At 37.5% G+C, this 17,631-nt stretch overlaps 1 protein-coding gene across 1 annotated transcript in view; it reads right to left on the bottom strand.

Annotated features, from left to right (window-relative positions):
• MLLT3 (MLLT3 super elongation complex subunit) overlaps nucleotides 1-17,631 on the bottom strand; it is a 118,512-nt gene that overhangs the window by 15,752 nt on the left and 85,129 nt on the right. Inside the window, exons 7-8 of the mRNA XM_071424929.1 lie at nucleotides 5,029-5,107; nucleotides 1,263-1,395 (exon numbers count right to left, since the gene is read on the bottom strand). Coding sequence (XP_071281030.1) covers nucleotides 1,263-1,395; nucleotides 5,029-5,107 — 212 coding nt within the window. The remainder of the gene's footprint in view (nucleotides 1-1,262; nucleotides 1,396-5,028; nucleotides 5,108-17,631) is intronic.

The following is a 17,631-nucleotide window of genomic DNA, read 5'->3' as shown; positions in this document are numbered from 1 at the left end:
ATTCAACTGCTTCTCCCTATCTCAGTTCACAGCTATGTCAGAGAAGGAAAGTGGCCTTTAGGGATTCTTTTCTGCTCTCCTAAAAGCTTTCCAAACAGCTGTACATCCCACCTGAATACATGTTTTACTGAAAAGTTCCTTGTTTATTGTCAAAAGTTAACACAGCTTTTCCTGATTAAAATTAAAAAACTTAGCATCTCAGAAGAGGTCACAAAAAAAGCCCAGCTCCTAGTCAGTTTCACCTTTCATTCACTTATGAACAACAGAGAATATTTTTTGTTGGGAAAATAACCCATTAGTTAATTGGGACAAAATGAAGTAGAAAAACAACAGCCTTAAAGTTCCATCAAAAAAAAACCAAAATCTCCACACTAGGAGACAAGCTGAGCTTGAAACAATCCTTTACACAATCACTGACAACAAGTTCTCAAACAGCTAGTCATCTTGGTCTTTCTCTCCTTGATTCCAGCTGCTAAAATACACCAGGGAAGCAGCTGCATTCATTAAAGTTTTCCTGTTATCTTCCCATTCAAGCGGTAGCTGACACTGCCACTCAGGTGCTGTGCTCTAACAGGAAAATCCTCTGAATTACATAAAGAACCTAATATGTAGAATGTTTGAGAGACGCAGTTTCAGTTTCTTCCATAACTTTGAACATCATTTGGATGGAGCTTCAAGCTGCCTGAACACCAGATGAGTTTTGGGATGCTTCTGAAGGTTGCAGCAAGGATGCAGAAGCTTCTTTTAAAAAATAAAAAATTAAAAAAGGTTTTTGACAGATGCTTGCTTTACCCTCTGATGCATTTTTATGCATTATCTACTCTATTCAGCACAGAATTTACTTGAAATTCAAATTTCATTGATTTGGATTCAATTTAACAGCTTAATGTAAAACTGGTAAGCAAAGAGGTCTTGTGACTATGTATGGAATAGCTTATTCAACAGTTGAAGGACAATTTTCTCTAATTTAGGCCAGGGAGTAATTATAACTCCTCGTCTCAAGTCACAATCGCATTAAATTGAGTAAAGTCAAGCAAATGAGGATCATCATAACCGTATTGATAGTACAGGAAGAGTTTGTATCAGGAACGGCTAGTTGTGTTAGTGTTTAAAAAGGGCTCTTTTATGTGCACATGCTTTAGAAAGAGTGACTTTTCTGCCCATTTGCTACTCAGCACTCTGAGAACATCGGACCTCACTTTGTTACTAACAAGCACTACACGTCTTGGTCAGCAGGCCACTTTCAATCACGAGACACTCACCTGCGACTCCTGCCTCCTCCTCGTATATTTACAGGTTGTTCCAACTCAGAGTCATTGTCCTTGTCATCTGCTTCATCTGATTCATCTTCATTATCATCTGAATGCAGATCTTTCATTATAGTCCTCAATGGACCTAAAACAACAGAGACAATAAAAATCAACGAAGTTTACTTCCCAGTATTTTGGGCAATTTACCCAGCTTTAAAAACTGTCTTCCCCACATAGTGTTGAGAGAGGAGAGTCTTAAAAATTAAACAAACTAAGTAATGCACTGGGGGATTATACTGCAGGGACCTGTCCATATATTCATGAATCTTTACTCACATGAGCAACTCTGTCAGCTTCAACAGACTTACTCTTGACAATGAAGTGACTCACATGTTCAAGTGTTAGAACAATTTGCACCCTGGACCATAGCTGAAGTAAGTAAAATACTGTCACGACAGGAGAAATTGACATGAAATGTATGCTTACTAAAAGCATGCTTCTTTTGTATTGCTGGGGTTTAGTATTTTCTGCTTTTTCATTATATGTGAGTAAAGATCTACAGGGACATATTGATCAGTATTAGTACATTTGTTAGGTTAATCCATGTATGAGAGGTTGGTTCTAACAAATCACTCTGACTAAATTGTACTGTACAATGCAGTCATTTTGTCTTCTTGGTTTCTATGTATATTACCTTCAGCTGTTCCCATTATTTCAGGGTCAATTTCAAGTGGAGTAACTACTTCACCCATGTTGATAAGTATGAAGTGCATCAATACCATCCAACACCATGTTATCATTTTTCCTGTATTAGCAAGAAGGTACGAAGCTTAACTTGCTCACAAAACTGCATTGAACTCAGTTGGGGTTTTGATTTTCACTCTTTTTACTCTAAGAGACAGTTACAGAAAGAAAAATATGTTTAATAGAGCGGGGAAGTGTAACACTACAGCTGCTTGAAATAAGAATGGGCAAAAGCAGATTAGAAGAGGGAAGAAAGTAAAATGTCCCAGTGCCATAGAACATTTAACTATGACGTATAGCCCATCTATGACATGAAGCAGCAGTTGAAAGCACCAGTGATGGCTGTAAGAACAGCAATTACTATTATGGTTGCAATTCCTTCAGCCCAAGAAACACAGTACTAACATGAACACATTGAGCCAGAGATGAAGCTTTCAACTCTTTATTTGCTATGGCAAAATTGAGTCAAGGACTGTCCTCCCTGGTCACTGCCAGCAGAGAAGGGAGACATCTGTCAGTCATACTCACAACAGGGTAATGAGTATGACAGTGCTCCCTTCATGGGGGAGGACAGTTTTATGGACTGTTCCAGACATAGCAAAGTTCAGGCCATAGGCATTTTGACTAGTTTTGTGCAAGTGACTTCCAAGCTGTTGTTTGGAATGATTTATCACTAAGGCTGCCCTGGAACTTTCTGTAAATTGACACAATTTGGACAGTTCAGAGAAATGAGCCTTTTCTCTGTTTTCACACCCTAGGAAAGAAAACCATAGGCAAGTTCCTGGTTGACCAGACATTTTTATAGGTGACAGTATGGAAGTACATCTTGTCCATGCACCCACAGCTGATATGTAGAAGCAGCAGAGTTGTGCTCCATTTTCCGTCCCTGTTTGAATCTCAGGAAGACAATGCTCAGTTGCAAATGACAACTTGTAGTCTGACTGAATAACTTACCATCTGACCCTTGAAAGAGGGAAAGGGCTTTTACAGAAGCAGTAATAAAGAGAAACTTGGACTCCTCAGATACATCCATCACTGACAGCCCCATCAGCATTGAACAACTTGTCATTCAAACAAGTTCTCACTTAGTGTAGGAGCATGTCTGGGAGTCTGAAAAGCACATTGCTACCTAACTTTTCAGCAGACTTTTCTACCAATTAGCAAAGCATTAATTTTTAGGTCTTTTTTTTTCCTAGCATGGATAGCACATGCTTCTGCTTCTTGCACACTTACTCTAAAATTCCATAACCACCTTTTTAAAGGTTTGTGAAGTTGTTGCCTCCTAAGATATCAGAATAGTTAAGGAGAAACTGAAAATTAGGAGTTGCCCATGAGCAAGTTTTCTTCGTAAGGAAATAGATAAATATCAAAGTAAGCCCCAAGGACAGAAGAACTTGAGGAACCTCAAGTTAGCCCACTGTTTATGCAAAAAGAGGTGAAAAAAGTTCATGCTGTGGTTTTTTGACACATGAGTGAGCACTGGAGTCTAAATGCAACCGAAAAAGAGCAACAGTCCTAGCAAGTAACTTCCAGGTAAGGGGAAAAGCATGGCTTCTGACCAGATCACGACATACATCGTGAACATGCCATGGTATGCCTGGTGCTCCATACCTTTGATATACAAATGCATGGCCTGGACAATAAACATGCTTAGTTTATTGGGGTTTCTGGAACTCCCAGAAGGAAGCAGAAACCACTATTTAATGCTGCAAAAAAGAGAAGATGCACAGACTATTTGCACTTCAGAGCTGTTGACACTGGAGGACAAATCTCCCATCTATTCTAGAGAAGAACTGAAAGACAATCTGTGATACCTCTTGTATATGATCCAGAAAAGATGGATGGGACCAGTCTGCTCAGAAGAAACTACTAAATTTTTTCCCAGCAAAGATAACAGATGCAGAAGTGGGTATCTAAGTCTTTTGGCTTGTAATGGACAGTTCACACCACTAATGTTTTTGTGAGAACAAAAATAGGGGTTCAGCAGGAAGTGTATCTGTTTATTGTTAGGTAAATATTAACTGCCTGAAGCCAGTCATTACCACCATTCATTTCAAGTTTTTGCCTTCTTTCACATGGGATAACACTGCCAGAAAACATCAGAATATCAGTACCAGTCACCTACAGAAAGGCACTAGGATAGATATGCATCACATAGTCATGTACAAATCTATTTAAAGTCAGTGTGCCTGAGGCACTAATGTATTGTCATAACCCTAAATCAAGTTTACCATTGAGGAATATAAATGGCTAAAACAAACAATTTTGTTAAGTCAAAGACTGCTTTTTTAATGCTCCTTATCCAAATAATAAAACAAAAACTCATTAAGAATGTATCGGTTGTACAATCTTATAAACCAGGGAAGGAAGCCAACCAGGAACTAAGTAGTTTAATAGATCATGGAGAATGAATATCAACTTATTTACAGAAAACGTGCCTTGGCAAAGCGTCCAGGAAGAAAAATGCATTCTCCATTGAGTTTCAAGTAAACTGAAAGTATTATCCAGAAAACCAAAATTCTAACTTTAAATCTAACCATCATCCTTCCCTGCCATGTATTTGAAGTAAATATTGTGTGCTCTTAAAACTTCCCAGTAGTATGGAATGCTCAGAGCCTTTGAAAGGGTTTTAATAAATACATCTGTGGGTTTCTGTTGGCTGCCCATGGGAAACCACACTTTTCTAGGGCTTCAGATGGAGCCAGGTGCCATGCTATCTAACCCTGCAGAAGGACAACTCAAAAAGACAACCTCTATTGGGTTTATCCTCTGTTAAGTGACTGGCATGTATTCAGTCCTTCAAAACAACCAATAATCACACCCTTTTCTCAGATTCCCAGTTTCTTTCTCTCCTTTTATTTTGCCCTTAAATCCACATCTGAAAACAACCTGCAGGAAAGTCTCTAAATCAAAACTGTGGCCAGTTCAGGCAGTGAAACACAGAAGAAAAGAGGTCATGAGATGCCATGAGTTCTGTTTTTATTGGCCCATTCATTTCACACATTCATTTCAATTTCTTTTCTTTTACTGATACCTTGTTGTCTGTTGTTTTGAGATGGTGTAAAACTGGAACTGGAACTGGAGCTGGAACTGGCAGGACTGGGCTGTTCAGACTTAAAAGAAAAAAAAAGAAAATAAATAACATTTTAAGAGAAATTCTTTTGCCTAGAAAAACTCTTATGGTTAGTTACTGCCTAAAACATTCTGTCAAGAAAAAGAAACTGTGGGGCCAAATAGTACTCAAAGACTTTAACTTCAGGTGTCAGTGAGGCAAACATTGTGGAAATTACTGTTACACTCACCATACACACACACTACTACATCATGTCTAGTTCTTTGCTAAAGTCTAACAACTAGTTTCCAAAGCCTTGTTTGAAAGATTATACAACATGAAAGCCTAAATGCGTTTATAATGGACCTACAGCATCTTTGTCATACTGGAAATGCAATGTTTTTCAAATTAGCAATGACATTGTGGAATTGAAAAACAAAAGACCTGAGCAGACCACACTAAATGCCAGAAAACCTCAGACAGTTTTCTTTTATCTCCCTTAGAAAATAAGTCTTAATATAGGGATTCAAATGAAACTTTAATTCTGTGACTGAAATTCTCCTAACCCTTTTCATATGTATCAAAACTCCGCAGACTGTAAATGTGATTGAATCAGAAGGTATGCTTGGTTACAAAGAGAAATTATCTAGAATTTACCAATTACAAAAGAGAACTGGATTTTTAAACAGGGCTATTAAAATCAGTGTGTATTATTTAACAAACAGTTCTACACAAATTTTTTCCTACTATTGTTTAAAATGTGTAAATTTCCCTTTAGTTTAATGAGGAAGTCTATTACTTCATAGAAAAATTCTGTACTCTTTTACTCCTCAGTACTGAAGAGTCTTGCCTCCTGCTGCCAGGTTGCATGTCTCTATATACTTTCTGGGTGATTCTTAGACTCAATGATACATCCTTGCACACTCATCTGTGTACATGAGACAAAGTATGAATCTGGTATGTGGGCAAAGGGGATGCTAACAGAGAACACAAAAGAAGTGGCCATACAGAAGGAACAGTGAAAATCAGATTAGAAAATAATGGCCTACTATTGAAAATTAAACCTGCTTACACTTGAAATTTTATACAACTGTGTATCATAATGTGTTATCCAGGCTAACCAACATTTTCTGACTCTCCTTGCCTCATGATTAAGACAGAACAAAATTGTTCTCAAAAATGACAGCAGAAATATCCTGTCTGTAAAACTCAGTTTTCACTACCTAAGCCTAAGAGTTGCTTTTTCCCCATAAATCAATCTATTGTTGCCCTTCATAATAGAGCAGGCAGATTTACTGCCTTTTGTTGCCTTTTCTCACGATGAGAGATGCCTATTTGGGCAACAGAATACTTAAGAACAACACCATTAACATCTGCTCTCCTTAAATCAACATCAGCTCCAGCTCTCACAGACACATAGTCAAAATACAAACTCTGTACCTGACTGTGTGAGTGTATGCCACTTATTTACAACTGAATTAATCCTGTGCAACAAAACCCAACCCAAAAAACAACACAACCCACTCAGAGTACCAAGAGAGATTCTTACACACTACACAGCATCAAACCTTTTTGAAACACACTGCAGCATTACTTGACACTGCTCTGAAAAATCAAGCATTTTTGAAAAAAAAAAAACCATTTCCTTCCTAAATTTCTGAAAAACCTTACAAGATTTTTAGCTGTAAAATAATCATGATAATATGAAACAGACTGCAGTGATGAAGAACAAGTGTCCATGCAAACTTTAAAGACATCAGCAAACTAAGCTCAGTTGTCTAGCTGCAGGCTACTCTTAAACATCTGGTTTATCCATCAATTTCTGCTTCTTGCAGCAAAATTACTAGCTGAGAACTGGTTTCTGCAGATTTCCATTAACTGTATTTTTTCTTTATTAATTTCAGCATGAGCTTTAACTTACCTAAAATCCATTCCCTCAAAAAAAAAAAGCAAACACTAAAAGGCAGTCATATTTGGCTTTCAAGTGCTAAAAGTATAAAAAGAAAAAAAATCAAATAGGCACAGAAACAATTTAACTATTACAAGTTCACTACTTTCTTTTTTACTAGCTTGCTTGAAATGAAAAAAGGAAGAAAGGCCTTATCTCATTCTCATTATAAGGCATAAAAATACCAGTGAAGTTGCTCTGTACCAAAATTTTCTCCCAGCATTAACTAATTGGGTCAATATCACAAGAACAAATGAATATAGATACATACAAAGTTGTGCATTTTCCTAGTAAAAATTTTGCTCTGCTTTAGCAAGATCATTTTGACAACTCAAACCACAAAATCTTAGGAAACACATTGATCATCTAGACTTATTTTAAAAGGGTTCCTAATAACTTTTGAAACTATTTACTTCATTTTCTTAAACATCCCAATCTGAAAATTTATTCCAAGGAATATAGATTAGCATAAATATTAAAACTGTTAAGTATTGGAAATGAAACCATTTTGGACTGAGAAATCTGGGTGAGAACACATACAGAGGAAACTGTTGCTTTTAACCTAAGAAAGAATGTTATTAACAGAAAAGATTTGCCTTTTCAGAAGGAACTAAAAAGATGCCTTCCATATATGAATATGGACTGGTGCCAACAGCACCCATGCTTCTAGTTAACAGTGGGTGTCTTTTATCACTTAAGCAATGCTTTTTGACACTTTTACAGATTGTTAACCCATGGACTAAGGTATTTATGGCTTTATGCACTTAGGCTTTCTGCTCTTATTCACTGGTTCCTAATCACAAAATATTTCTTTTTTAATAGGTCTGAAATTAACTAAAGCCTATCTTTCAACAATAAAAGTTTAAGATAGTATCAGGGAAGAGCTTCTCTCATATGACCTTTTCCTGTTTTACCAGGTTTCTCTTTCTACAGAGAAGCTAATGAGAGTTTGGGCCTGAACTGTTCATTAGTGCAATGACCCCATGTGATATATTGCATTCTTAGTCTACTTTGTTTTAGTGCTCTCACAGTGATGCACAGTAGACAGTGACTTCTTTATTAGGCCTGATTGAGGGATCCTGTGCTTTGAAACTGTTCAGAAAACAGGCAATTTTCCTTGGCCCAAGTTTTCCATAAAAAAGGACCTTTTTTACCAGTGATTTTTCTAAATCACCTGGCTTCTGCCATTTTCAAATTCTTGTCTGCTTTCACAAGTAGCTCACTCTTGAGCTGCAAACAACTTTCAGGCAAACCCACCTGTTTATAGCAAAGGATATAATGGAGCTGTTTCTGTAATATTTTATGGTTGTCCCAATTTGTGCAACTTCTTGGAGCTATCTGGTCCAGGGCCAGTAGCTGGACTTAGATGATCTTTGTGGGTCCCTTCCAACTCAGGATATGATTCTGTGACTCTAAAAATAACCTCCATCATTTCAAGCTCTGTATTAATTCTTACATTAAGAAATATAAGATATCTGTATGTGGGTGACAATGGTTTGTCTAGTCTTTCCCTGAACCACTCTTGAAGGAAGCTTACAAATTGTTTCTTGAAGTAAACATGAAGTGGTGTAGCAAGATCTCATTTCATATTAGTCAGTCTACATATTTCTTATTTTTTATGCATGACAATGTAGAGATGTATGTTTCCCAGTGCTATACATACTGAGAAGTCTGTACACTTGAAACTACTTATACAGCTGAGCATTGCTTCCACTTCCACTTTGTGCAAATTTAGAATTTCAGGGAGGAGGAACATGCTCCTGCAGGACAAGCCTTTTTCTCTTACAGGACTCCTGTACTTACAACATCTACCGCCACTTAAGTGACCCATCAGTGACCTCAGCTTTCAGTAGAATAATTCAACCTATCTGCAGCTCACACAAGAGGTTCCCACTGCACATCAGCAAACAGCTTTTCACTGCAAGGGTAACCAATCATAGGCACAGGCTGCCCCGGGTGATTTTGTCATCTCCCTCCCAAACAGATATTGAAAAGCTGTCTAGACAGGATCCTGGCCACCCAGCCCAAAGTGGCCCTGGCTAAACAGGGCTGAACAGGGCAAGCAGACCAGATGACACTCAGAGGTACCCTCTAACCTCAAGGAGTCTGATTCTTTGAATTTGAAACACAGCCTTAATTTAAACAGTAGCATCAAGAAAAGGCCTTAATCAAATCTTTGCAACTGTTTCCTCTGAACAACTGCACCAAATCAAGTGGGATTTGCATTTCCTTACAGACTGTCCTACTGAAACATGTTATTTAATTTTGAAAGAAAATCCTTTTCTTTCTGCATCGATGAATAGATTTTATTTTACCTATATAAATCAAAAGTAAATTTGAGACAATGCTAACATAAAAACTCACAAATAGTCTAGATTTAGAGAAGATTCATGAACAGGAGACTGAGTAAAAAATGTGGATAAAAATTCTTTTGCAGAACATCATAAAATAAAATTGAAAGATGAAGCAGTAGTGATAATTGTTCTATAACCTGTAAGGTATTTTTCCTGAAAATACCTTAATGGAAAAGAGCAGCAGACACATAGTAAAGCAAGCAAAAAGTACAGGAGGGAAGATCAAGGTTTGCCTTGTAGAGTAGCTGAATACTACAGTTTCTATAGATTTCAGGACTACAAGATAATGAGTAAACTAAGGATAAAATAAATTAAAATTGTGTATGGCCACATGAGTATGAACGTGGTCCTTAAACACAAGAGGCAAACTGATGGAAGCTCTTATCATCAGATAAGCCTTACCAAGAAGGATAAAGACTGTCCTAAATATGTAGGTAATGCTGGCGAAGACAGGGTTATAACAAAGGCTTTTCAAAACTGGCACTAAATGCTGTTATTTAGACCCCCAAAAATGTGTGAAAAGACATCAATATTTGTCAAGAATTTATAAAGTATGAGCAGCGCAACATGGGAAATTTAACAGGTCTGTATTCCATACAAGGTCTGAATTGGGAAAAATTCAGAGGCCAAACAATATAATATATACTTGTTTGGAAAGCAGTGCTCATTTTATAAGCCCAGTGGCATGAAAGCCCTTTGATGACAGGATAGCAACTGTCCCTCTGCACTCTTTTAACTATGGAAAGGTCAAATGAAGCTGACAAGCAATACCCAGATACCAATTTTCTAAGAGTTTGACTTAACATTTTAAACTTTCCCTTTGAGAATTTCCACATATTCTATACACAGAGCTGTCCTATGCCAATAAAGGAAATGTGTTTTGGAAAGAAAGTAACTTCAATTTTAGTACTAAATACAAGCCACAAAATTCAGTCTTGGTATTAAAGCTAAGGTGAGAGCTTCACTCAACTACTCTACATCTTCTGCTCTAATGGGATTAATAATGATAGAAAACAGGTGGTAGTTGTTCCCACCAGCCCCTTCAGCTGCTGTGTTGGAAGCTAAGACTTCCCAACTCCCTGCTCTTATGCTGTTTTATCTACAGTGATGCTATGTGTCACCACTGAGAAGGACAGATGTTAATGCATTCACAGTTCACTGTTTGGGAAATCAAACAGACAGTCTGCTGTCACTTTTGGGGCATCAGGAAGGTGGATCACCTAAATTCTCCCAGATCTGAGGTTCTAATGTTAGGAGTTCACACACTCCTATTAACAATAGAACAACTGGAGAACCATCCACATGTAAAACTGCTTTTATGGGTGTAATTATGTACTATGGTGCACTTCTCCACATTAGAAATTTGGTCTTCTCAGCAGGTACTCAGAAAGTCTGCAAATTCTCCTCAGTTCCCCTCTATTCTTATGTAGCTCAAACCTGTAGAACACTCCCAGCATGACCCACACTAAAACTTTACTATGTGGAAAGCTTGTTGAGGTGATACAGATCAAGCAAATACATACCTAAACGTAGGAAATGTAAGAAAACAACCGCTTTTGTTTTTTCCTTAAGTCCTGCTGCACAGGCTCTTGAACTCATGTCCCAGAAAACGAAATGGTTCAAAATTTAACTATAAACTCCAGAGAGACCAAGTGCAGATCTCTGTTCCCTCTGTCAGTTTCACAGCAAGCCTCATTGTACTTACTCTTCCCTCAAACTTAACTTCTGGAATTTAAATTATCTGAAAAACTCAATTTTCATTTATTGTACATTCCAGTTTCAGTGAAAAGCTGTAGAGAGAAAAATATAAAAATATATACCATATCCTAAAAAATTCTTGAGTGTCTAAAACAAAACAAAACTCCTCAAATGATTTTTCAAAATGTCATAATTTTTAGCCAGTCTTGTGATACTGTAAACTTAACAATGATCTTTAGATATGATGTTTGGCAGCAACATGCTCTACACACATTTTTCTCTATAGATCTGAAACATCTCATAAAATGGTTCCTAAGCACTCGCTCTATGATAATTCCATGTGTTTATCTAGTAGTTTCCACAAAAGATCATCCACATTATATACACACAGACCATACAACACTGATTCTCTGAGAGAAAACCTATAGAGCAGATTTCTATTTTCTTATTGGTTCTTTACTATTTACAGCTGACATATCTGCATGCTGTAACTTTGCCTACACAAGTACTTTTACAAAAAGAGTACTACAAAAAGTAATCCTTATTTAAAACTCCTTATCTCTACTTCTCTGATTTAAAATAACTTTTGGATAGCGTGATCTGAGTTTTACATTAATAGAGTTTTGCTTCTGTTTCATAAGACATAAGAATATAACAACAAAGACAATCTCTTACAAAAATAAGAAAATGTGACAATTGCTTATATATAAAGATAATTTCACTCAAATTGTTAGAATGTAGTGTAACCTATTTGTAATGTAATTGATAGTTACCTGAATAGGTACCTTAAAAACTGTATGAAGTTATTAAAAATACTGGGCTGTAATTACATTATTTGAAATACTGGCTAAATTAAGATCTCATGTAGTACAAATCAGATCAATCTTGAGTTTTACAGTGTTCAAAGGATCAAAAACGTTGTGTATGGCACAAACAAATAAAGTTGAAACATCTCATCTACAAACTGTCTTCTTTAGCTAAAATTGTAACATTTAACATCCAAAATTTTATTTACTCTTACTAGCCCTCTCCCAAAGCCACAAAGAATGGCCAAATTTAGGCCATCAAGAGCACCAAGAATGGCTTCTCCCTTGGCCTTTTTCTGCCCTGAATGAGTAACTTTGCAACTGAATTACTGCTGTCCAGAATACTCAGACCATGGCACTTTACTTGATGATATTTTACTTTTCTTGTGGAAGACATGATGCAATAAGCTCTATCTTGAAACTACATCTTTTCCATCTACAAAATACAGATGAATTGTAATAACCAAAATCCACTAAAGCAGCATGGGCAATGGAAAAATATTCATCCACTTACTAAAATTGTCACAGTCTGTATCTACCTTTTTATTGCCACAGTTTAGACTGTAATACTTTTGCAGCTGATAATCTGAATTATGAAACACAGGTTACTGTATGTAACCTCCTCCAAAAATTTAGGTAATACCTAAAATTACCTCATACAGAGCAGCAAAATCACTTGATTTACTTCTGTCCTAATCAAGAGTGTTCACCAAGTATGGTATTAAACATCATAAGTTTTGCAATAGTTTTCTGACTAGGGTAATCAATGTTGAGGCACTGATCCAGTTACTGCTGGCCCCAGTTGCTATCCCCTGATGTGTGTCATCTTTTCCTTGGGGAGCTCAGGCACAGGTGGAGTTGCCTGTTAACTTCAGCAACAAAACACAGCTCTGCTGCTGATGGGGCACTTATTATCAGTTGCCTTTAAAGTCTCCTTTCATGTCGCTCTGAGATGCAGATACAAGTTCTGTGGATACGTAAACAGAATCTATGAAGTGCAAATCGCTCCATTTATCCTTTTCTTCTGACTGTGTTGCATGAAACACTAATTCCTGCAACATAGGACATCATTTCCTCACCTTTGCCAGATGGCTTGCAACACACTAAGTAAACAGTAAGAAATTCCTTCATGCGCAGGAAGCCACAGCAAGAACAGGTAACATGTCTCAACATAGTTCAAAAAACCCTACATACATGTTCTGGACACAGGCAGCCCCCATCTTACTGTGCTACACATGTGTAAAGGCTGTCATTTTTATTAGGGCAAAGACAGCATTAATTACCAAATTTCCTGGTCCCTCCACAGCAGCACAATGTTAAAACAAATAAACAAATAAATCTGATCACCAAATAAATCTGATCAGGCAACTACTTGTTTTCAGCCCCAATGGGAATGAACGGAGTGAGATATTGCTGATCAGAGAGGGGCACTAGAAACCCCACCGACATACCCAATGGCAGATGAAGCACAAAGTACACATTTTTGTTGGGCAGATAAAGATTTCTATTTTCAAGGCAGGATGAAAGACTGAAAGGTTAGAGGCTTTCAATAGAAAGTGTTAAGTTTTAGTAGCAATAGAGCTGGATGTTTTACTCAAAGTTTTTATGGGTTTGGTTTTATTGGGTTTTTTGAGTTTGGTTTTTGTAGGAAAAAGCATGAAGTAATTAATTTTGCAACATCTTTTTCTAACAAAAATGTAAGCTGTACTGAGGTATTGACTAAGCCAACACAGTACTACTGAAGAATGACTTGGAGAATTAACACAAATTCACACTAACACACTTAAGCTTTGTAGCAATTTTTCTACTGCCGATATGGTGATCTTGGACCACCTTCAATGAACACTCAAAATATTATTAAAATTGGTTTCAGGTATGACTGCCCTTAAACAGCAATGGTTCCCTAGCAGAGAAGGAGTGAATAATGTTGTCAAGAGGAAAAGGCAGCTGCTACACAGAGGTCATGAAAGAAAACTGCTTGATTACATCTGCTTTCATTTATTTCCTCTACCAGGCTCACGAGCACACTTCAGTATTAGGAGACCAGAAACACACAGGCACCATCATCCTTGAGTCTGGGGCAGGCAAATGAGGTCCATCAGGAGCATCCCTTGCCCATTCCTAGAGGGCCCCCCAGCATTCCTCTGCAGTGTCAAACACGAAGCACAGCCCCAGGGCTCCACAGCACAGGGAGGTGAACAGCAGTCCCTCCCTCATCAGCAGGCAGTGCACGGGCATGAGATAGGGTACACAACCACTGCAGCAGTGAGCTCAGTCTTTATCCTGTGTTAGTAGAAGTTAAAAGATTTGATTTTTTTTTTTTCAGGGGATGATTGAGTCTTTTAAATACAAAAGTTAAATTGTGTATTTACAGTGTGTCCTGAAGAGTTCATGTTTGTCATCACCAGAGTACAAGCCTCTGAATGGTAACTATTATCAAAATTATCTAATGAAGTTCATGGGAGTTTGGCAGCAAACTTTCAAAAATACATGAGTATACCATGACATTTTGCCCCCCCTCGCCAAAAGAAGTGTAAACATATTGGCTCCACATAAAAACTAAAAGGGCATAAAAGCCTTGATTAGACCTAACTATTATAGATAAAATGCCAACTGCAAATCATCAGGTGTTAGATTTTGTTTTAAATACATGCAGCCATTCTTCTGGATCACAACATAATTTATAGAAGTAGATAGATAAAGCACCTTCAAAGCAATGAAATCCTTATCAAGAAGATCTCACGTCATTATGATTAAAATAAAATATCTTTTCTTTAACATTTTATTATGTTGACTGCAATCCACCTTGGCGTCTCAAAATTGCCTTGACTTTACCCAGATTTGAGACAAAGTCTTTTTATGCCACAAAAACACTCCAGACAATAACAGTATTGGCATCCAATTAAAACCCTTACTTTCTGCAGGATAGCAGGTAAATAGGGTTTCCAGTGCTGAAGTGCAGAAAAAATATGAACCTGCATTTATGCAAATACTTGAGTTAATTCACTTGAGTCATAATGAAGCAGATGTAGCCAGCACTTGCAAATTAAGTAAAATACTCTTGCCTGTATTAGTAGCTTAATAATGATTAATGTTAATTCCATGGTCAAAACGTGACATTGCCTAAAATTAAACAAAAACCCAACAGACTTTGCCTCAAGAAGACAAAATTTCATGGCTCTCAGAAGATTACTTTTGCAACCTGAACATTTAATCGTTTCTGCATAGTTTGTCTCCACTGCTTTATTTCTAAACTGTTAACATTTTTGTAAGCCAGTGATTTCCCAACACACACTGGTAACAAAACTATCTCACTTTAACATTTCAGCTTGCTGCCCAGAGGATCTCTACTTTTCTATCATGCTGCTTCCTCATCCAGCAATAGTAATTTCACCATATACAGAACGGCCTAACATGCACCCAAGCTTTTGTGAGTGAACACAAAGCATTTTTCGCTTCATAGTAACACCTCATTAAAATAGGCGAAGTATAGCAGCTGAATGGTGCCATACTACAGTCGATGCTGATGGCCACAGAGCATACTTGTGCCTACTGCCACTTCTCTGAAGAGGTCTGCTTATCTTTGGCCACTGTTTCTCTCTGAGCATATACCTGGAAGGAAGCACCTCAGACTACAATATTTACCTGTTTGACACTATTGAATTACCTCCTTGACACAGGAGTACCATGACCAACAATAGCACGTGAGTGGCTGGCATGGTTTTAAGAGCAGTGCTATTTCCCAGACCAGAAGCAGAAAGACTTCATTTAATTATCACATAAAAAGTAAAGAATGCAATAATATGACCATTGCAAACCCACAGGGCCCAGTCCGCAGTGAAGCACATGATCAGCTGTTCTGCACCATTAATCATCTTCAGAGGCACAGCCACATTTATTTCACAAATAAAATAAAATCTATCTTTTCCTTTTTCTTTTTGACCTTTGGTAACTACATGAAAACAGCACATGGAGCTCTATCTCACTACTGTTCCTTCTGACTTTAAATATTACCTGAAAAAGCTCTGACTTTAGCTCCATGCCCTGGCAGAAAGTACGCTTTTTCAGCTAACAAGGGCCTGGAGGTTTTACAAGACCATGGGGGTTTTCAAAGTGTTCTTCCACTTTTGCAATCATCAAATTACTACATCATGTGCCAGACTGAAAGTGGCATTTTATGGATTCCTTTAAAAAGGTACTCATACTCTACGACTGCTTTAGGACATGCAAGCAGTTAATTAAGTACCAAGGCATAGTCTGTGTGATCTCTACTGTATTTTCATTGCTCCGTAAAGGCCTTCCTGAGAAGGAGACGGGATTTTTTCCTAAAGGCAAAAGACCCACTAAAGGTACTCTGCTCTTAATAACTGAAACTCCTTACGCTTGAGCTGTCACAAATTGCTAGCACACATTTCTGCTCAGATTGTATTTCCATAGGCTTTGACATGCCAAAAGGCCACTACCATTACTAATGCAGTGACATAATGCAGGAAGGGAAAAAAACAATACATACCACAAGCAAAATAATCACTCCAGAAGAAACTAATATGTCAGAATTTTAGGACTCCCTAAAAAATCCACCAAACCACTGTCATGCATGGCAGACTTAAAGAGTTGTTATTCAGCTCTCTGAATAACATGGAGATACATAGAGAATATTTAATACCTGAATAGGTATGTATCATCTGCCTTATCTCTTTTGTGCCTTCCTGCTGCAGCAAATTCACCAAGAGCCATACAACACTTTTTCCTCCCTACTCAGTCAAACAGAATCAGCAGTAATCAAGCAAGAAGTATCTGAGCATCCCTTCTGAAATGGCTCCACAGCTCAAAAAGGGCAGCTCCAATCACAGAAAATGCCTCATTCAGATCCAAAATTCGGTATTTCTCCATCTCACACAACAGCTTGCAGCTCACACAAATATTATAAGAATATCACCATATTTCAGTCAGGCAGCAAAATCAAGGTCAAATCTTTTTTTTTTATCATGCTGCTGCACTGTCCCACATGGGAAGCAAACAGGTGGAGTTTTCATTAACTAAAACATCCTGTATTTGAATTTAAAAACAAAATATTCAGAATTTTGAAGTGGACTGTGTTAATATGCCTATGCTTCAATAACACCATAAATCTGCATGCTTTTACTAAATACTTTATTTTGCATGTTTCATACCAAATCCAGCAAAATAGTTTTTCAGCCTTTATGTGTGATTTCCAAATGAAATTAAAAAAAAATCTCATACTCTTGTGAACACCTAGTTGACCAGTAACACTGAAGTCCAATGTAGTTTAATTCACAGATGTATTTGAAAAGTGATACTTTACAAAGCATCATGAAGAGAAATGCAGACACTTGTTTTACTTGCCAACAGCTCAAAGTCAACAGAAAAACAAAATTAAAATAAATACCACAGTTACCACACTACAGCGTATGCCAAACAGAGCACAGAGGAATGACCATACATGGTCTTGGTCTAAGTCACACACAGAAAGACTATTAAACAAGGCAGAGAGTTTATCACTACAGAAGGGTGTGATTCCCTGCATTTCCCACTGAAGTTTACAGTGATATTTGAAGCTCAAAAAAAGAGACTGACTACACAACACCAAAGGACAGTGTCCAGCTTTCTGAAATACACCAGAGACAACAGCATGCTAACCTGTCTGGATTCTGAAAGGTGAATTTCAAGGGATAGCTCCAAGGGAAGATCAACCACTGGCAGACACTTAACGCTATATCTCTACATCCTCTACTTTATGAAGGCAAAGGCCATGTTT

The sequence above is a fragment of the Agelaius tricolor genome, unplaced genomic scaffold, assembly GCF_023055355.1.
Source record: "Agelaius tricolor isolate 1412-34295 unplaced genomic scaffold, bAgeTri1.0.p SCAF_4, whole genome shotgun sequence".
Classification (NCBI taxonomy): domain Eukaryota; kingdom Metazoa; phylum Chordata; class Aves; order Passeriformes; family Icteridae; genus Agelaius; species Agelaius tricolor.
The sequence above is the reverse complement of the archived record's forward strand: the minus strand, read 5'-3'. Positions and strand labels throughout refer to the sequence as shown.